This window comes from Geotrypetes seraphini, chromosome 2 (genome assembly GCF_902459505.1).
Source record: "Geotrypetes seraphini chromosome 2, aGeoSer1.1, whole genome shotgun sequence".
In the NCBI taxonomy this organism is placed as follows: Eukaryota; Metazoa; Chordata; class Amphibia; order Gymnophiona; family Dermophiidae; genus Geotrypetes; species Geotrypetes seraphini.
The window spans coordinates 269,784,449-269,806,177 of NC_047085.1; the positions used below are offsets into that span (position 1 = coordinate 269,784,449).

Below are 21,729 nucleotides of genomic sequence, written 5' to 3' on the forward strand. Positions count from 1 at the left end.
TTAAAAGCTTTTTTAGCATCGTTAGATTTATTCCTCAATTCTCTCAATCACATGAAAAGTAACGCTTTCAACAAAAAATATTCCCTTACCCAAGATTCTTTTAACCAATGGATTCTGGAGCCCCTCGGTATGGTCAGATCATTTCTTCTATTATTTTACTTTGTCTTGGGTATCAATCTCTAAGAGGATATCTACTACACTTAAACAGGATGTTGTCATTAGAACTACCGAATTTTGGAAGCGATTTGAACTATTACAACCAGTCATGAGCGCAACAAAATTCCTTACACACTGGGAACATACCTGTAAAATAATTTTAGATGACATTGCCCCTAAACACAATGTCAAGAAACTGTTAGATAACAACAGAGAATGGTATGACACAGATTTTCATGCAATGAAGATAGTAGTAAGGCGATTGTTTTAAAGGATGTATAGTTACCCCATATATGTTTATAATATAATGTTTACCGCCTAGAAAGCCGATTGGGCAGTTTATAAATTTTTGAATAAACTTGAAACTTGAAAATGGTTAAAAACAAAAAACAAATTAGACAGGGAAAACTGGTGCAGAGAGATCCATAATTATAAAATTTTGGTTAAGGAAAAGCGAAAGGTTTATTAATCTTCTAAAGTTGGCAAAGTATCCATTAACACAAAAAAATTATTTCAGATAGTTAATAATGCTTTCAATATTTCTCGCTATACTCAATCCTTTTATAAATCGATTACAACATCTAGTGATTTAGCCAACTTTTTCACTTCAAAGGTAGTAAATTTAAGATCATCCTGCCCTTGAACAAGTTGAGCAACAAAAAAATATTCATGCCGATCAACTACAGCAATCATTTGAAAAGCCTGACTGGACACAATTCATCAAACTGTACAATAAATACGTATACTTTTTTTGTGCCTTAGACCTCTGTTCCCTGATGCTCATGAAAAAAGCCTCACTAAATCTGAAATCTGATTTATATAACTGGCTATCTAATCTTTTGGAAATAGGTTCCTTCCCACACATCGAAGGATATATTATAATTACACCTATTGTTAAGAACTCAAAAGAACCCACTTCTAAAGTCTCTAATTATAGGCCAATTGCTTCTATTGCTTTCTCAATGTTATATATATGAAAAAAATGAATTTGGAAATATTGGGACATAATAAAATATTTAAATCAACATAGGGTCCATTAACTAAATTTGTTAAATCTGATTAATTGTATAATCCTTTAATTCCTACTTGACTCTCACACACATCCAGGGAGGATAGGATGGAGGGGGGAATATATTTTGTATTATTATTTGATTGGATGTAATTGCTGTTCAATATATTAATTGTTTGTAAAATTTTTACACTTTGTACTCAAATTGAAAATCAAAGAATTAAAAAAAAAAATAAAAATAATAATAATGGAAGGAATGGTACAACTTCAATTATCAAAATTCCTTGAGCAACATACTCTTTTACATGATTTGCAATCTGGATTTCGATCACAATTCAGTACTGAAACTGTTATGGCTGCGATCTTAGATTATCTTCAGAACTTATTTAGTAAAGGCCACAATGCACTTGTATTACAATTTGACCCGAGTAGCGTCTTTGATTTAGTAGATCACGAAAAGCTTCTGGAATGTCTGGACAGCATCAGAATTCATGATAAAAGTCTATTCATGGTTCCAGGGCTTCCTAGAATCTCGTACATACCATGTCAGAGTCAATAACATTAATTCGGCTTCATGGAAAAATCCATGTGGAGTCTCTCAGGGATCGCTATTGTCCCTGACACTTTTTAACGTCTATCTCTCATCTCTTGGATCAAGACTATCCACCTTTGGAGCAAAATTGTTTAGTTATGCTGACAATATAACTCTCATCCTCCCTTGTAAAACATCATTGAGAAATATAATTCACACTACTGAGGCCATTTTTGTTTTATAATTTTTTCTTTATTGAATTTCAATTTTTTTTATGACAACACAATCATATTGAAATAAAACAAAATCCATCATATATCAATTGTATAAGAAAATATTAAGGAAAATTAAATCATTCTATCAACTGTTAGTTAGTCCACAATGATTGAGGGAGGAGTGTCCAAAAATCGAAGACTATATTAACTTCTTAATTTCTCAGGAAATAGTCAGGCAGCCTGAAGTAATCCCCAAATACTTAATTGGAAGCATTATCTTGGCTTTTGATAGAGGTACTTGCAGTTGTCACCTCCTTATCCAAAATAAATCTAGGTAACTGTGTAGAGTCAAAAAAATATATATATATCTTGCTCCTTTAAAATTAACCAAACATTTATATGGAAATCTTCAAATAAATGTTGCTTCCAATTTTAAAACCTGAGGTCTCAAGAGCAGAAACTGTTTTCTTTTTTTTGTGTAATCCTATAAACATCTGGATACATTCTTATTTTTTGATTCAGAAACAAAGCATCTTTATATTTAAAAAATAACTTTAGGAGCCAATCTCTATCTGAATCTAAAGCTAATTGAAGAAAAATGTGGCAGTCGTTAACTGTTCCGATTCTGTCTTCTCTAATAAGTTAGTCAAATCTAAAATATTTATTGCAGGTTCCTGATGATCCTCCAGAGATTTCTTCTTTCCCAAGGGAATATAGTAAATTTTTGAAATTGGCGGAAAATAATTTTGTGGGATTTTCAGAACCTCCAAGAGATAGCGTTTAAACATATACATATCTGGTTAATTTGGGAAAATTAATCAGTCTCAAGTTTTGTCTACGTACTTAGTTCTCCAAAATTTCCATTTTAAAGTTAATATTATCATTATCTTTTATTAGAAGTTGGGTTTGTGCACCCAGTACTTCCACTTTTTTTCATATTCAGATGATTTTCTCTCAAGTTTGCCTACTTTTTTACTGAAGCCATTTTTGACATCATTGAGGCTTGGATGTCGGAATTCACATTGAAATTGAAATCTGAGAAAACAAAATTCTTTTTTTGCATCTACCCGACAGTCACTTTATGATTTGTTAATATCTGTAAATTCTATGCAATATACGATCCACCCTACAATTAAAATACTTATAACTTAACCATGAAACAGCAGCAAGTTGATGGTCTGCAAGAGTTTCTTTATGCTGTGGAAACTGTGCATGCTTAGATCTTACTTTGACGCTCCAGCATTTAGAACTCTGGTTCAATCCCTGCTGCTGAGCCAGATTGATTATTGTAATGTAGTATATCTTGCGGAATTCAAAAAGAATACCTTAAGATTACATATTATTCAGAATATCGCTATTAAATACAATCAAAGAAAATACTATCATGTTACTCCATTGTACCGTAAGATGGATTGGCTCCCTGTGGAAGCACGCATCATTTTCAAATTAGGGGTTAGATTCACTAAGCAAACCAATCGTGTACTGATTGGTTTGCGACCCCTTAATGAGCAAATTTCCCTCCAGCCTGATTCACTTACCTCTCCTGCGATCCGCTTCTAATCCGTGCATGCAAATGAGGAGAAATGCATGCAAATTGGACAGTGATCCGATTCACTACACAAAATATCACATCAGACAGGGCTGGCTGATCAACGGAAGAAGCGACTGCTGGGGACCAGTCGTTCAGTGGTTTCCAACTGCATATCTTGCTCTCTGCCCCAACTCAAGCACAAATCTCCTTCTCCGAAGTCTTGCTGCCCTGCACCACCCCAAAGTCCTACTCTCTGCCCCGAATCTCCCCGAAGTCCTGCCGCTCTGCACTGCCCTTCCCCGCCCTGCAAGCCCGTGGTTTTAACCCGCGAGTTTAAAGCCAAAACAATGGCCAATCAGGGAAGTCCCTGATTGATTGAGGTGCCCTGGCCCCTCCAAAGGGAGGAGCCTGAGGTGTCTCAGCCAATCAGTGCCTAAGGCCTCTCCCCATGCATCAGATGATGCGTCGGGGCAGGGCCTAAGGCCGCTATTGGGCGGCAGCGGGGCAGCAGAGTAGGAGTTTGCTCCTTCTCCCGAAGATTTTGGCGGTGCGTAGGAGCAGGAGGGTCCGGGCACCCCTCCTGCTCCCAAAGATGTTCGGGAGCCTTGCCCAAGGAGCCGGAGGGACCGGGCACCCCTCCTGCTCCCAACAATTGTAAAGGTACTGGGATGGGTGGGCCGGGCCCAAGCACCTGGGCCAACCAGGGGTGGGCCCGGGGGGGGGGGAGGCCTAGGAGCAGGAGGGACCAAGCACCCCTCCTGCTCCCAACTTTGGTGTCAAGTTGGGTGTGGGCTGGGCCGTGTCGGGGGTGGGCCGTGCTGATCGGGGGGGGGGGGGGGGTAGTGCCGCACCTCTTTTTTAATGTTTTTTTGTTTTAACACTATGGCAGGAGGGAGTTGGCATCCCTCCTGCTTTTTTCTCCGGGGGGAAGGGCGTGGCAGAGCAGAGCAGGGCAGGCAGGAGAGATCGCGGTCTGGGGGGTGTCAGGCAGATCTCTCTTGCCTGCTCCCGGACTCTCCTGCTCTCTGCCGCCGTTCCCCGCAGTGCAGACCCGCTTTAAAAGCATGAGCTTGCACTGCAGGGAACGGGGGCAGAGAGCAGGAGAGTCTGGGAGCAAGCAAGAGAGAGCTGGGCTGGGCTGAACCCTGACAGCAGTGACAGGAGGCTGCTTCTCCTGTCACTACTGTCAGGGTGTGCGCATGAGTAGGGGATCGCTCTGGCCATAGGTAGGGGGCGTGCTAACGATCGTCTCCATTTGCATGCAGGCCTTTACTGAATCAGTCGGCCGGAATGCAATAGGAAACGGATCGTGCACAGTTTGGAGGTTTAGTGAATCCTGCCCTAGGTTGTTTGTACTATAAAGTTGTCACTTACAGAGTTATTTGTTTTTTCATCTCAGAAAAACCCACACTATTCAGCTGTGTTGCTCAGATTGGCTGTCACAGAGACCAGTAGCAGATTGAGGTCTGCAGGCTGGGAGCTGAATGCTGTCCTGTTTACTGCTAACGTTTTCCACTATTCTCTGTATGAGTCAATCTACGTGAGGTTTAAAGCTGCTTAAGGATATCATAACACTCTTAAGAAATATACTGCCTGCTTTTGTCTGCCAATTAAGAACTGTGGCTAAAGCCTTCAGCACCCCTGTTTCACTGCCTGAGTGTGGGGGAGGTGCTGATAAGAAAAACCGTCAGAGACTGTCTGAAGCAGTTGTGTGTAAGCCAGCTCAGCAACAAACACAAGCTGGAATTTACAAACCAGAGCATTGTAATTTTGGTTAAGTATTTACTTTATATTATTGTGTTACTTTTTGGACTCTTCTTGATCTTCCCGGTGAAGTTAACTGGGACAGTCTGGTCAAGTTTCATTTTTGTTCAGAGACTGAGAACTGTGAATTGCATTTGAACTGTTTTGGAAATACTCATGACAATTGCTTATTTGTACAAACCTGGTTTGGCCAGTGGCTGGAATAAATCTGTATTTTGGTTTTGAAGCCATTCTGACTGGGTATCTGTTTGTCGGAAGAAAATCTGCTGTACTTCCCTGCACCTGCACTGTTAGGCAGTTGCCTAGTTTGGTAAAAATCCTGAAGGGGACCCTCAAGCTATAAAGGGCGCACTGGGGAGAAGACTGTCACAGCCCAATGCACTAACCAAGCTGGTTAGGCGCATAGGGGTGACAATATAGCCTTAAATCCTTAACCCTACTCCTCTGCCCTCCAACCCAGCCCGCTGATTAACCGTTCCCCTTAACTGTATCAATGACATCCTGTTTGTCTGTCTTGCCTGTTTAGAGCAGAGACTGTTTTCTTTGTGACTGTGCAGTGCTGCAAGCTTCTGGTAATGCTATAGAAATAATTAATAGTAGTAGTAGAAGAAATCCCACTCCAATTCCACTAACAGAAATACCTATTCTCTCTGCAGATAAAATTTCAATAGTGCCCCTATAAGCATAATTTTAGCCACAAACGACATAGCTCATAAAAAAAACCCCAACAAACATACACTTCTGCACATAAATCTCTTTTTTTAACCAATTTTTCATTTTATTTATTTAGTTCTGCTTATAAATCTTATCTCTCTGCTTCATGTGATGTACAACAAAAAACAAGCAGCTTCAAATACTATACTGAAAAGCATAACACCTGGAAATGCCTTTAAAAAATCACCCTCTCAAATTATAGGGTTCAAACACATTCCTCTGTGAAAGTAGAATACATAAACTAAAATATGAAATGCACAGAGATGAAACATCTGCAAAACCAGTCAAAATAATACAAGACAAGAATTTCCTTCACAGATATAAAATTCACAGAACACAGTGGCACCTAGGTACATGAACATTTCTCTAAGAAAGCTCATTTCTTTCACAACTTTACAATCAGAATACACGTGGGGAATTTTAGAAGTATACAAAAATGCACAATATTTGAAATTAAGATGATGGAACACTTTTGTGACAAGCATATAGACTTAATATGGACATTATGTTTCTACCCATTATCAGATACAATTTAAACCCAGTGTAGCTGCTGCACTGTTTACAAAAACGGTGTGCTTAGACAAATCACAGATACACAGTCCAATAAAAAGCTATCAGCTACAACTTGTTTGACAACATTATGACAAACACAGTACTTGAAAAAAATTCAGTAAATCTGAATATGCTCAACAAAGGAAAACTACGGAAAGCAGACTTCTAAACAAAAATTCCACCACAGTTTACATTGGATTCAAAAGGAAACATTTTGACTTTTCTTTTTTTTAATTCTTTATTCATTTTCAAATTTACAATAAGTGTAACAATATATCCAAACAAATTAACAATAAATATCACACTTAATAATCATCAATGGTACAAATAATATGCTCTTATCTCCCACCCTTTCTTATCATACAATCAATACCTTATACAATATGTAACAATAAATTTACCCTCCCCTCCCCCCTCACAATCAAACTTGTGACTTTTCTTGAATTAGATTCACAACTGAACAGGAAAAGTGAGCAACTGAATGAACAGACTTCAAAACAGGTTTTTTTTTAATTTGCTAAAATATTACAACAACCTGTTGATAAAAAATACTTACTTAAAATATCATCTATATTTCCACTCTCAAGGCTTATTATTTCACTTCTTACTGGATTGAATACCCAAGAGGCCTGCAAAGAGAAGAATAATTCCAACATAAATTCTAGAATTGTTCAAAACCAAACTGAGCATCTTTTTTTTTTTTCAAATTAAATAAAACGATTACCGAGATGAAAAAGATATGGGACTGCTTAATTTAAAATACTGTAATAAAAACAGGGAAGGCCCAGGTATTCAAGTTCAATTCCTAGCTCTAACCTACTTGTACATGTTGGCTTAAGCAGTAGGCACCCTTGATGGGAAGGGAGTCACAGTCATTTTACATTTTACAACACCTCATAGTCAGATTTGGGGGTCAATGATTTTAGGGTTTCATAAGGTACCTTGGTGTTTGGCCTCTATTTGAGGATTAACACTGCAGCCACATAATAAATTGACACTAAAAGCTATCCAGTATGCCTAAAGCTAAAGCTATACCTGCCACTCTGTGCAGACAGGACCGGATTTTCCTATAAGCTAACTAGGCTTCAGCCTAGGGCCTCAAGATCAAGAGGGGCCTACATTCAAATTGTTAGCAAAATTAAAATTACACTATTCTAAAAACAGTGAACACTAAAACACTGAACCGAAAATAAGGAGAAATTCTACGCTTCGGGATCGGAACAGGCTCTGGCCGCAACGGGGCGCCAACTCGGATTCTCCCTTTTTTTTTCTCGCCCTGGGAGGAGGATCGGGGAGGGAAAGACGTCAGTCCGGAAACAGCTGGGCAAAGCCCAGCCCCGCAGGGAGAGGCAAAACGTGGATCCGTTAGGACAGGGCGGTCCAGACTGGCATCGGGGGTGGGGTGGGGGGTTTCAGTGGAAGGGGGATGGGAGGCAGGCGGGCATCGGAGGGGGGGTGAGGTGAGGAAGGATGCACTGGGTGCACTATGGACATAGGAAGGGGCAATGTTGTGTGTTATGTTTGATTAGTTATTGTTACAAGTACTATATATGGTGCTGAGAATAAATGTCCAAATAAGTGTTCTCGACTTTTTTTTATTTATTATCCGTGTCACATTTTTTATAAAGGTTAGTACCAATAACAACATGTTTCATTTAACATATTGATATATATCACAGTAATGATGTATTTTATTATCTCTCATGTAATTTACAAACTTAAAAATGGGAGGTGAAAGGGCCTCATAAGTGGAATAGCCTATGGCAGCGATGGCGAACCTATGGCACGCGTGCCAACTGTGGCACGCGAAGGCCTTGCAGCTGGCACGCGCAGGGCCGCCATCAGGGCAGTACTACCAGGGGGTGCACAGGAGAGAGAGCTGAATGGGGATGATGGGGGACCCGCGGGGTTAAATATAACTCGAGCCGCGAGGCTCATCTTCTACTCCGACTGCCCTGCCGCTCACACAGCCAATCGGAAATCTTCCCCGACGTCAGCGCTGACGTCGGAGGGAGGGCTTAAGCAAAGCCCGCCCTCCGACGTCAGCGTTGAAGTCGGGGAAGATTTTCGATTGGCTATGTGTGCGCGGCGGGACAGGCAGGAAATAGAAGACAAGCCTACGCGGCTCGAGCTACATTTTGCTGAGAAAGATGCTAAGATGGGCTGGGAGACAAACGGGGAACACAAAAGGGGGAGGGAGTGCGTTTTGGACACAAGGCATGAACTTGGGAGAAAGGAAGGGAGGGAAAGAGATGCTGAAGTGGGGGATGGAATGGGTTTTTGGACACAGAAGGCATGGACTTGGGAGAGAGGAAGGGAGGGAAATAGATGCTGAGGTGGGGGAGGGAATGTGTTTTTGGACACAGAAGGCATGAACTTGGGAGAGAGGAAGGGAGGGGAAGAGGTGCTGAGGTGGGGGAGGGAATGGGTTTTTGGACACAGAAGGCATGAACTTGGGAGAGAGGAAGGGAGGGAAATAGATGCTGAGGTGGGGGAGGGAATGGGTTTTTGGACACAGAAGGCATGAACTTGGGAGAGAGGAAGGGAGGGAAAGAGATGCTGAGGTGGGGGAGGGAATGGGTTTTTGGACACAGAAAGCATGAGCTTGGGAGAGAGGAAAGGAGGGAAAGAGATGCTGAGGTGGGGGAGGGAATGGGTTTTTGGACACAGAAGGCATGGACTTGGGAGAGAGGAAGGGAGGGAAAGAGATGCTGAGGTGGGGGAGGGAATGGGTTTTTGGACACAGAAGGCATGAACTTGGGAGAGAGGAAAGGAGGGAAAGAGATGCTGAGGTGGGGGAAGGAATGGGTTTTTGGACACAGAAAGCATGAACTTGGGAGAGAGGAAGGGAGGGAAAGAGATGCTGAGGTGGGGGAGGGAATGGGTTTTTGGACACAAGGCATGGACTTGGGAGAGAGGAACGGAGGGAAAGAGATGCCGAGGTGGGGGAGGGAATGTGTTTTTGGACACAGAAGGCAAGGACTTGGGAGAGAGGAAGGGAGGGAAAGAGATGCTGAGGTGGGGGAGGGAATGTGTTTTTGGACACAGAAGGCAAGGACTTGGGAGAGAGGAAGGGAGGGAAAGAGATAGTTGTGTACACGGGGAATAGAAGAAAGGAGAATTTTTGGTCATAGGGAGGGAGTGAGGTACAGACAGTGGCATACCAAGGTGGGGTTGGGGGCAGTCTGCCCCGGTTTTACGCCCCAAGGGGGTGCACAGCTGGCCACCCTCCAGTGTTCTCCCTAGGCTGGCAAACTGCATCTCTTTAGCCACTTGAGTGCCACCGCCGCCATTGGGAACAGGCCGGTGCCAAGTTCTCCCTGCTTTTCCCTGTGGGGCCGACCAACTCTCGCCACCCGCGTCAATTCTGATGTTGGAGAGGACGTTCTGGGCCAGCCAATCGCTGCCTGACTGGCCCAGAACGTCCTCTCCGATGTTAGAATTGACGTCGAGTGGCGAGAGTTGGTCGGCCCCGTGGGGAAGAGAAGCAGGGCGAATTCGGCGCCAACCTGTTCCCGATAGCGGCAGTGGCAGCCTATTCCCCAGTGGCGGTGGCAGCATTTTCCCAATGGTGGTGGCATAGGGGAGGGCAAGGAGAAAGAAAGAAAGGGGGGGGGGACAGGGAGCCAAAAAAAAAAAAAAGAAAGAGGGCTGGGTGAAACAAAGAAAAATGGGGCACGGAGAGAGAGAGAAAGACAGACATACAGAATGAAAGGGGGTATGGAGAGAGAGAAAAAGAAAGAAGGGGGCAGGGTGAAACAAAGAAAAAGTTTGGGGAGGGAATGAGGTCTGGAGGAGAGAAAGCATACAGGAGGCTGAAAAAAGGGAAGAAATACTGGATGCACAGTCAGAAGAATAAAGTGCAACCAGAGACTGATGAAATTACCAAAGGTAGGAAAATGATTTTATTTTCAATTTAGTGATCAAAATGTGTCCGTTTTGAGAATTTATATATGCTGTCTATATTTTGCACTATGGCCCCCTTTTACTAAACCGCAATAGCGTTTTTTAGCGCAGGGAGCCTATGAGCTTCAAGAGCAGCGTGGGGCATTCAGCGCAGGTCCCTGCGCTAAAAACCGCTATCGCGGTTTAGTAAAAAGGGAGGGGGAATATTTGTCTATTTTTGTATAGTTGTTACTGAGGTGACATTGCATAAAGTCATCTGCCTTGACCTCTTTGAAAACCCGCGGAATATAAATGATAATTAACATTTTCTCTGCGTACAGCATGCTTTGTGTTTTTAAAATTTTATTGTTGGTAGATCATTTTGACTTGGCCACAAAGGTAAGGGGGAGCGGGGGAAGCTGCTGAAAGAGTCTACCTTGATGTGGTTGCAGGCTTACAAATCTTTTGGTCAAAGAGTGCGACAGAGAAAAGTATGTGTGTATTCGGCCCATGAATGAAATCATTAAAACATTATAAATTGCCAATAAATTGAAATGAAAACCAAAGGATTGTGAATCAAATTGATTCTCTGACAATACAAAGATTCCAACCTTTAAAAATGATGTTACATAGTTCAGGCAACTTTATAAAGAGTTTTTAGATACTAAAATCTTGTTATTAAGGTTTAATTGACGTGCTGGCACTTTGAGGAAATTCTTTGGTTTTGTGCGGCAGTTTGGGCACTCGGGCTCAAAAAGGTTAGCCATCACTGGCCTAGGGCCTCTTTTCATCTAAATCCGGCCCTGTGTGCAGGTTATAGTTATTCATTCGTGATCAAACACTAGTTGGCAAATTGCCATCATGCTGTCATGTATAAGCAGTTAAATATGATGTAGTCTTGAAGAATATATGTTAAACCTAAAAGTACTGCTAACAGTTTTTAGCTTGCAAATTTCAACATTAAGATGTCTTCTTCTCCTCCCCTGGAGATGTACACCATTTTCACTCATAGCATAAGATAATAAAGACTAATATGCAGACTTGATCCTCATCCGTCTTTTGACATTGGTGTTTCACAATGAACATAGAAGTCTGTCCTTGCTTGACCTTAGTTCCCAATTACTTTTCACCAACATAACACCTCAACAGCCATGTTTTGCTTCTATCCTCTTTATGTTCATGCATACCCTGTGCTTATCCCATGCATTTTTATATTCCCTGTTTTTTTCCCCACCACCCCTACAAAAAGGGCATTTGGGGCATCTATTACTTTGGTTCAGTTACAGAAAAGGTTAAGTTAAGGGCAAATAAAAAATGTTAAAGTTTATTGTGCAGTGAAAAAGTAGCTGGGCGGGACAGGGAAATTTGGTGGTAAAAATAGGGTCATTAAATCCAGTGGCGCACCTAATATATATGACAGCCAGTGCTGATCATTTTTTAACAACTCCCTCCTCTATATAAAAAAAGTTATTTTTAGTAATAATCCATGAGCCACATAACAAGGGTGCACCTAGGAAAAGGCAGCATCTTAAACACTGCAGTGAGCACTAGAACACCAACACACGAATTGTAAAACTTAACAAGTCAATTGATTTTGTACAGTCAATGCTAACAGAAAACCCTCGCCCAATATGGAATAATCACAAATTAAAAATAGAAATATGTAGACAAAAGTTAAATTAATGCACCACCACAGAAGCAGCGACACATGTCCCCTAATACTGTGCAAAATATAAAGACAGTAGATGTAAATTTAAAAAAACTGATACATAACAATCATCACTTTAAAAATTAACAAATAGAAATAAAACAAATAACAAGAAATAAGAAAATACCATTTTATTGGACTAATCCATTTTTCAATTAGCTTTCAGAGGCCAAATCTTTCTTCAAGACAGTACAGTATACTGCTGTTATGGTATCCTGTCCGGTCCTGAGGAAAGGGGTTTAGTCCAAAAGAAATTGCTCTATTTCCTATTTATAAAGTTTTAGCAATACAGTTACAATACTACTTGATTCTATGTAAAGCAATAAAAAAATTTATTTCTACCTTTTACAGTTTCTACTTTAATCTTCGCTTTGCTCTTTTCTTTCTATACGGTGTTTGTCCTCTCTCCCTTCCATGCAACATCTGCCCTCTATCTTTGCCCCTTCCACCCAGCCTCTGCTCTCTCTACCCCTTCCATCTACTGTCCACCCTCTCTCTGCCCTTTCCATCCACTGTCCACCCTCTCTCTTCCATACGGCATCTTCCTATCCTGTGCCCTTTCTCTTCTTTGTACCAGATTCATTTCAGCTTCATCCCCTCTCCATTTTTCTGTCTCCACTCCCTTCCATATGCTCTGGCATCTCAATCTTCTTCCTTCCCTTCCTTCCCACTCCACCCCATGGTTTGGTATCTCTATCTCCTTCCCTTCACTCCCCCCCCCCCTTGTCCTGGCATTGCTCTCCACTCTCCCTCTCTGCTCTGGCACCTCCTCTCCTTTTCCCTCTGATCTGGCATTCTCTCCTTAGTTTCCCTTCCCTCTCCCTTGCCCTGGCATCTCTCTCCTCTCCCCTTCCCCCTCCATTATCTGCCATCTCCTCTCCTTCCTTTCTCTCCCTCCTTCCTTTCCCCTGGTCTAGCATCTGTCTCCTTTCCCTCCCCTCCATGCCCTGACATCTCTCCCTCCATGGTCTAGTATCGCCTTTCCTTTCCCTCTCTCTTTCCTCTCCTCTCCCTTCCTGGTCCTTCTCCCTCTCTCCCCAATTGGGTGCAGCAGCAGCATTTCTCTTCCCCTTTTCCTTCTCACTCTCCTCCTCCACTGTTCTTCCCTCATCCACTCTCCTGCTCCACTGCTCTCCCCTCAGTCCTGCTGCAGCTTTCCCTCTTCCATTTTAAGTCCAGCAGCACTCTCCTCTGTTTCCAATCCAGCAACACCTCCCCCTCTCACCTCCCTCCACCACTCAGCTCCAACAGCACCTCTCCCTCCCCTCCTCTCTACTTCCGTTTCCCCCACCGACTAGCTGCAGCACCTTTCCACCCCCAGGGCCAGCAGCACCTCTCCTCTCTGACTTTAGCAGGCCTCCTCTCCCTTCCCCTCCCTTCTGACTAGAAGCAGTACCTTACCCACTCACTTCCCAAGTCTAGCAGCACTAATCCCTCCTCTCCTCTTTTCCTCACCTCCTATCAGCAACCCTCCCTCTTATCTCCCAGGTCCATCGGCACCACTGCCCCTTCCCGATTAACAGGCTCTCATCAGTTCTCACCAGCTTGTGGATTCACCGGCCTGACTCGGCACAGCCTGAAGTTCTGTGTTCGAATCCAGCCAAAGAAAGTAAAAAAAACAAACAAACCAAAACCACCCCCGAAAAACCAGGCGATTTTTCAAACCCTCCCCGTAACACTAGCAGGACTAGCACCGCTCTCTCCTTATTGTAATTTGCCCGACTGCTGCCGTAGTTTTAGTGAGTCAATTCCCTCCAGCAGCCTCGGGGCCTCTACTAGGCTGCCCCGCCTCCAAGGAAGAAGGAAGTTGCATCATCAGAGGTGGGGCGGCCTAGCACAATCCCCGCGGCTGCAGAAGGGAATCAATTCAATAACACTACTGCAGCTGTCAGGCAAAATACAATAAGGAGAGAGCGGTGCTAGTCCTGCTAGTGTTACGGGGAGGGTTTGAAAAATCGCCTAGTTTTTCAGGGTTTTTTTTCTTTTTTCAACTTTCTTTGGCTGGAGTCGAACACAGAACTTCAGGCTGTGTCGAATCAAGCCGGGGAATCCCCAAGTCGGTTGCATGGCGTCGTCGGCAACAGCAGGATTCGCGACCATGATGACAGCTGGGCGCTCACCTAAGCGCTAGGGAGAACACTGTTGTGGCCTTGATACCCCACTAAATTGAAAACGTCATGTAGCATCTTATAAAATAGGAAAAATTTCCAGATGGTTTCCATGTAAGCTCATGGTTCCTGTTCATTTGGAAACCGAAAAGAGTAGAAATTGTCATCCATGTGCTCTCATTGAAAAACCTGAACCACAACTCTGATAAGTGCTCTTTTGATTTTGTTATAATTGTAATCTGTCTGGTTACAGGGGTTGCTGTCCGATATCTATTCTCTGAATTTTTAATTACTTAGTTAAACTGTGCTGACTCTATATCTGTATTGTGGTATACTGCTCTGTTTTCAAACCTAGACCTTCACTGCCAGATATTGACTCAGTATGGACATAGCACCATAAATCAACGAAAGATTTATGAATAGATAAAAAAGGTTTAAAGTGGTAAGAACAGGTGTAATAGATGTAGGTCGTTCTGGTCACCCATCAACATCATGCACACAAGAGCACATTAATAGAGCGGATGCCTTGATTAAAGAAGATCGATGCATAATCATGCCTCAATTGGCTACAAATTTGGATATCAGCCTTGGATCTGCACTTGCCATAATGTATGAAGACTTGGGATACAGGAAAATCTGCGCATGATGGGATCCCAAACAGCTTACAGATCTGCACAAGCAAAAGCATGTGGAAGTTGTGACTAGAGAGCTACACAGGAACAGGAACGACGGGGATCCCATGGGTTCCCCCTTCGGTCACAGGGATCCCGTGGGGATGTCACCTTGGGTTGTGGGGATCCCCTGGGGATGCCACCTCAGGTCGCGGGGATCCCGCAGGGTTGGAGGCAGCGAGAGGTGAGAGCCTCCTCTTCTTTTCCTACATGCAGCACACACACACACACGTAGCCGACTGGAAGTCTAACTTTCAACATCAGAACTGGCGTCGGAGAGAAGGCTCCACTCAATCACGTGCAGGGTAGTGGGCAGATCTCTTCCTGGCTGAAGAACACGTAGCTGTCGCCTCTGGCCGGCTCGGGGGGGAGCCGTGCAGTCCTTCTCCTCCAAGCACCCATGAGCAATGGAAAGGCTGGTCAGAGGTAGCGTACTTGGGCGCTCCGTAGAGCGGGGGAGCGGTGGTGGAGAGCAGCGCCTACCCCCCCTCCCCGTCGTCTTCAGAATGGTTCTGCCCACTGGAAGCCGAATGTGTTCATCAGAGTCTCGCAGTCCTGCCGCACCCGTTCGTAGCTGGACCAGCATGGCGGGATGGCCAGCTCCAGCACCGTGCACACTAGGGCATACATGGAGCAGAGGAAAAACTTGAGCTCCAATGAACAGTGCACCTTCACCAGCGGGTAGAACAGGTGCACCTCCAGGCCGGTGTCTTCCTGGTTCTTGTGGCCCAGCAGTTCCAGTTAATTTCCAGGTACTGAAAAGGCACCAGAGAATTTGTTAGCCTAAAACCCAACCATACTTGGTTTGTTTGGGCTTTTACTGCTTTATTTTGGTGATGCCAGTTATGAAAAAATGTTCAATATATAGGGCCATGATGGTCTGGTTGTAGGTGATGTCCATGCACAGGGGGATGGAGATGGGCTGGCAGAAATCGTGGTCCTGGATGGAAATGCCCATTTCCCCAAGGAACTGGCACGCCACCCAACAGTTCAGGAAGGGCAGCAGTAGAGAGGCCGGACGATGCCAGATGCCGGGGACAGGCATGGCGGGTGAATCAGAGCAAATAAAAAAAAAATCACTGAAAAGAAAAAAATATATATATATATATTTTTTGGGGGGTGGGGAGAAATCAATACTGTGTCTTGTGGACACCAAATGGATCCGCCATGCAAAGAAAGTTTTCAGGACACAAGCTCATGGGCGCTCAGTATTTCCAAATAGGCCCTGCACGCTGCACATGACTGATACAAAGCCTTTCCTCCGATGTCAGCTCTGACGTTGAGGGAAGACTTCCGGTCGGCTACATGTTCGTGCTGTAGGCAGGAAAGGAAGACTAGCCTCTCGGCTCGAGCTGCCTCCAACCCCTGTTATCTGGACGCAAACGCAGGACACAGAAGGGGTCGAATGTGGGAGGCAAATGCGTGACACAGAAGGGGGGGACGGAGTGTGTTTTGGGACACAGAAATTCAAGGTATGAACTTGGGAGAGAGGATGGAGGAAGGTAGGGAAAGAGATGCTGAGGTGGGGGAGGGAATAGAAAGAGATAATTGGGTGTGGGTGTGTCAGTGAGAGGGAAAGAAAAATGACTGTGTACATGGGGATTGGAAGAAAGGATAATTTTTGGTCATAGGGAGGGAGTGAGGTACAGTGAGAGGGAGAAATGTGATGGAAAGGGAACAGTGGGACAGATTGAAAGGGATGCAAGAGGGAGGAATGTTGGACATAGTGGTGAAGGGAATGGAGGGAGAGATGTGGCATGGTGCTGGAGAAATATTGGGCATTAAGGTTGGTGGGCAAGGGCAAAAGATATTGCACATGGTCCGGGGGATGAGAGAGGGATAAATGCTGGACCATGGTAGGAGGTACCAATGGACAGCAATAGAAGAATTTACAGAAGATGGGAAAGCAGAAAAAAGAAACTGGGACCAATTTGATGGAAAAATAATCTCCAGATAACAAAGGTAAAATACAGAATTTAATGACTAAAATGTGTTAGCTTTGGGAAATATATATAGCAGATAGTCTTTGTATTGTGTTCAAAAGAAAAGGAAATGCATTTCTGGTTTTATTTCTACAGTGTTGAAGTACTTGCTGACCCTTGCTGTGGCTGGTAGGGATCCCCAAGCACCGCCAGCAGAGGACCTCCTCTAGAGACGGCCAGAACTCCCCTCCACCAAGCTGGCAGCATCCATGAGCCACTGAGATGCCAACATCTGTGACTCAGGGACACTACTGCTGCCTGCCAAACTTGGCAAAAGGGATCCCCGGCCAACTGCAGAGGAAGTCCTCAGCTGACAGCTTGGGGGTCCTCATCAGCTGAGTATTTATATTTTATATTTATATTAGAGGCTCTGGTAGAAACCCGTTTACAAAGTATGTATTCTTCCCAATTAATATTTCCAATTTAATAAAGTGTCTTTGCTTATTTGTAAATGGGTATCTACCAGAGCCTTTAATTCAGTAGCATAATTAAACGAAATAACTATTTCTGAAGTTTATTGGGACGGAGGGGATTCCTCACGGGGACAGGTGGGATTTCTGTCCCCGCGCAACTCTCTAGTTGTGACCCAGCTCCTGAGATGGTATGAAGAAGATCTGAGTATTCTGGAGAGAATTGTCACTGGTGATTAGACATGAGTGCATCACTGCAACCCGGAAAGCAAGAGATAAAACATGATAAAGAAAAGGATGTGGTGCTTGCCTGGCTTTGGGAGCAGCCCAAAAACTTCTTTTCTGCAGGAATGCAGAAGCTTGTTGAACGATGCAACAAATGATTCATTTTATATGGGGAACTATGAGGAAAAGAGATATGTTCAATTGCTCTGTTAAAGCCATTAAATGAATTTTGCCTTTACTTTTTGATTTACCTATTTTTATTTTTATCTATATATCTATATATATAAGCTTTTTATAACGTTGTTATGTATATAAGCTCTTTGCAATGTGTATGCTATTTGTAATCTGCTTAGAACTCCGCTTCGTGAGGAATCGGCAGGTTTTAAGTCTAAACATAACAAAACAGCAAATATGTTGTTGGTTCTATCCGTAAACAATTCTCAAGTATCTATAGAACCATTCAGCTGTGAACAAAATTAGCAAGTGTATTAGTATTTCTATACTCTCTTTATTCATTCCATAAAAATACAGGTCTTCACTTCCAATGTGAGCTGTCTGGAGGTTGCAAGTAATCCTTTCTCCCCATGGCATTATGTTTCTAATTAGCATTACAGCTGCTAGGCAGCCTACTTTAATAGTTTAGTTTATTCTTCCTAACCCTTTCATTTACCTTGTTCTTTCTGTTGGAGGATACTAATAAGCCAGTGGCAAACTGCCTCTCCCCTGTACCAGCAAATTATTTTTGTGCCTAGCAAACAGCTTTATCCTCTTTTCTAATCCAGATTGACACATTGGAACTACCACCTGAAGCCCTGGCCCCACAGGACCTTGTGGCTGCCTTTCGTCCCTAGGTACATTTTCCTTTCTGCACTGTTCTAATCTGCTTCTTGGAGATTTTCATTAAGCCGACAGGCAACAGGAAGCACACTGGTTTGCCGTCTGCTTCAGGAGGTTAGAAGATACAAGTCATTCTGGGAAAGAGTGGTTCTGAAGTTGACAGGAGCTGTAAGAGCCCTTGAAGTTCAGTTTGAGAACTATAAATTTGGAAGCCTTATAATGAACATAGAGTTCTGAGAAGGGGAAAAAGAAAAAATATATCTTACCTGGTAAACCAATTTAAAACTGCTCTTTCCTGCATACTTTTGCAAACATGTGTTTGCTGTTTATTGCAGGGAACAAATAAATACATTGAAGCTCCCAAAGTAAATTAGTATATGAATTATTTAGATTTTTACAGTATGCCCAAACAAATGTCTTAAAAGTATATTTTTCTATTTTCACATCATTTTTGTGATACAAGCTTCAATATACATTATTTTAGGCATATGTAGAATAGCAGCAGATAATATAGTAAATGACAGCAGATAAAGACCTGAACGGTCCATCCAGGCTGCCCGTTAGTTACACGCCTTATAAATTCATCATGATTAAATTAAATTGTCTGTTTTCTTTGATATTTCTGGGCCATAGACTGTAAAGCCCACACGGTGCTGTTCTTAGATTCCAACTACTGGAGTTTCTGTTGAAGCTCACTTCAGCCTATCCAACCATCTCGTCATTTGCGGGATGCATACTGTAAACTCTGCCCAACAATGTACTCGTGTTCCAAGTTACTGCAGTTCCCATCAATGCACTCCCTAGCCCATCCTGCACCGAATCGCCATATACTGGACACAGACCATGTAAGTCTGCCCAGTACAGGCCTCAGCTCTTCAATTTATACCTTCTAATAACAGATCCTCTGTGTTTATACCACAATTTTTTGAATTCCATCACCATTTTCCTTTCCATCACCCTCCTTCAGGAGGGCATTTCAGGTATCAACCACCCTCTCGGTGAAAAAGAATTTCCCAACATTACTCCTAAGTCTACCTCCCCGCAACCTCGATTTATGCCCTCTAGTTTTACAATTTTCCCTTCTTTGCAAAAGATTTGGTTCTATATTAACACTTTCAAATATTTAAATGTCTGTATCATATCTCCCCTGTCCCTCCTTTCCTCCAGAGTATACACATTCAAGTCTTCGTCTCTTCTCATACTTCTTTAGGCACAAACCCCTTACCATTTTCATCACCTTCCTCTGGACTGCTTTAAGTCTTCTTATATCATTCACCACATACTGCCTCTAAAACTGAACATAATGCTCCAAATGTGGCCACACCAATGACCTATACAGGGACTTCAACCCCTCTCTGCTTCTGCTAGTTACTTCTCTTTGTATAAAGCCTAGCATCCTTCTGGCTACAGCCACTGCCTTATCACACTGTTTCATCACATTCAGACCCTCAGATACTATCACCCCAAGCAGGGGCGGCTCAAGGCAATCTGCTGCCTGAGGTGAGAGATGAGCTAGTGCCCCCCCCAAGCATCCAAATTAGAGGTGGGGCAAGGGCTACCCCAATATTAGGCAAGACTGGCCAGCTGCCTATAGAAGCAGCTTCTTAGAGGGTAGTAGCTTCAGTAACACAGTAAATGACAGCAGAGCCTCACACACCATTCCTTTTAGGCCCAGGTCACCCATGTTTAAAGCAGAACAACAGATCCTGCCAAACTCAAAGAACCATGTTTCTTGCCACACATACTTAACCTGCTTTTCAGCAAACAAGGAGAAAAAGTAAAAGAAAAGAAAAGCTCAATTTAACACACCAAAATAAAATTAAGTTATATGAGAGCTAATATTCTACCTCCTTACAACTTGCAGATCAGAACTACATTTCTCTTTGGAGGTCACCATACAAAAAAATAATCCTGATTTTCATGTTATATGAGCAATAGCAACACAAAGATCTCCACTACCAGGCACATTGTAAAACTACAGAACCTGAAAAGGGGCTCCATATTTTGTACTGAATACAGTACAAAGACATTTGTAATAAATATTTCCCAAATAAATTCCAAATAAAACACTTTGTTCTACCCTAATATAAAGACAGCGGATGTAAATTTGAAAAAACTGAGAAATAGCAATCATCACTTTACAAAATCAACAAATAGAAATAAAGAAAATAATGGGAAACAAGAAAATACCATTTTATTGGACTAATCCAGTGGTCACAAACTTGCGACACGGGGGCCACATGCAGCCTGCCAGGTACTATTTTGCGGCCCGCGATCTGTACTAGTGCTATCTGTACTAGTTCTGCCCACTCTTTGCAGTGTCCTCCGGCTTCCCCCCTGGCCTCCCACTCTTACCTTCAGATAATTACCACAGCCTGCAGAAAGGCTTGCTGGTACTGTAGCAATCCTTGCAGGCTGCCGTCGTCCTCAGCAGCACATTCCCTCTGCTGCAATCCTGCTCCTGATGTCAAGAGGAGGGGAGGGACCACGGCAGAGGGAACGTGCTGCGGAGGCCAATGGCAGCCTATAAGGAATGCTACAGTACCAGTGATCCTCTCTGCGGGCTGCGGTAATTAGCTGAAACTAAAACTGGGAGACAAGGGGAGAAGCTGGAGGATGTTGCAAAAAAGAAGGGAACATGCAGGTCTTCGGGGGTGGGGATAAGATTTATAAACTATAAACAGTTTTACCTCATGCAAAATTGTCATTTCTTTAATAAGACATTAACTACGTTTCCTGCGGTCCTCCAAGTACCTACAAATCCAAAATGTGGGCCTGCAAAGGGTTTGAGTTTGAGACTGCTGGACTAATCAATTTTTCAGTTAACTTTCAGAGGCCAAATCCTCCTTCTTCAGATCAGTACAGTATACTGCTATTAAGGTATCCTGTCCTGACCTGAGGAAGGGGGTTTAGTCCAATATAAAGATTGCCTTATTTCCATTTCCTGTTTATAAATTTTTATCAAACACAGATTAGATGCTGGGAAGGGGAGCGGCAGAGAGAGCCAACTAGTAGGAAGGCTGGCTGGCAGCATGATGTCACTCCCTTATGACTGCTGCCTGAAGCCGCCATCTCAGTTGGCCTCATTATAGGGTCTCCCCTGACTCCAAGCTCCCTCTTTCCACCTATGCTTATCAACCTCTCACCCAACACATACAGTTCCCTCAGATTTCTACCCCCCAAAAGCATCACTCTCCACTTGTTCGCATTGATTTTAGTTGCCAGACGTTAGACCATTCTTCTAACTTTTACAGATCCTTTTTCATGTTTTCCACTCCCTCCGTGGTGTCCACACTGTTTCAAATCTTGGCATCATCAGCAAAAAGGCAAACCTTACCTTCTAACCTTTCAGCAATGTCACTCAGAAACATATTTACAGAATCGGCCCCAGCACCGATCATTGAGGCACTCTGCTACTCACCTTTCCCTC

The 21,729-nt window shown here is 43.2% G+C and overlaps 1 protein-coding gene across 3 annotated transcripts in view; it reads right to left on the minus strand.

Moving 5' to 3' along the window:
* The window catches only part of ERP44 (endoplasmic reticulum protein 44), a 236,659-nt gene that overhangs the window by 183,963 nt on the left and 30,967 nt on the right, over positions 1-21,729 (minus strand). For all 3 annotated transcript variants that reach the window (XM_033929651.1, XM_033929650.1, XM_033929652.1), the window contains exon 2: positions 7,030-7,102. In XM_033929651.1, coding sequence (XP_033785542.1) covers positions 7,030-7,102 — 73 coding nt within the window. The remainder of the gene's footprint in view (positions 1-7,029; positions 7,103-21,729) is intronic.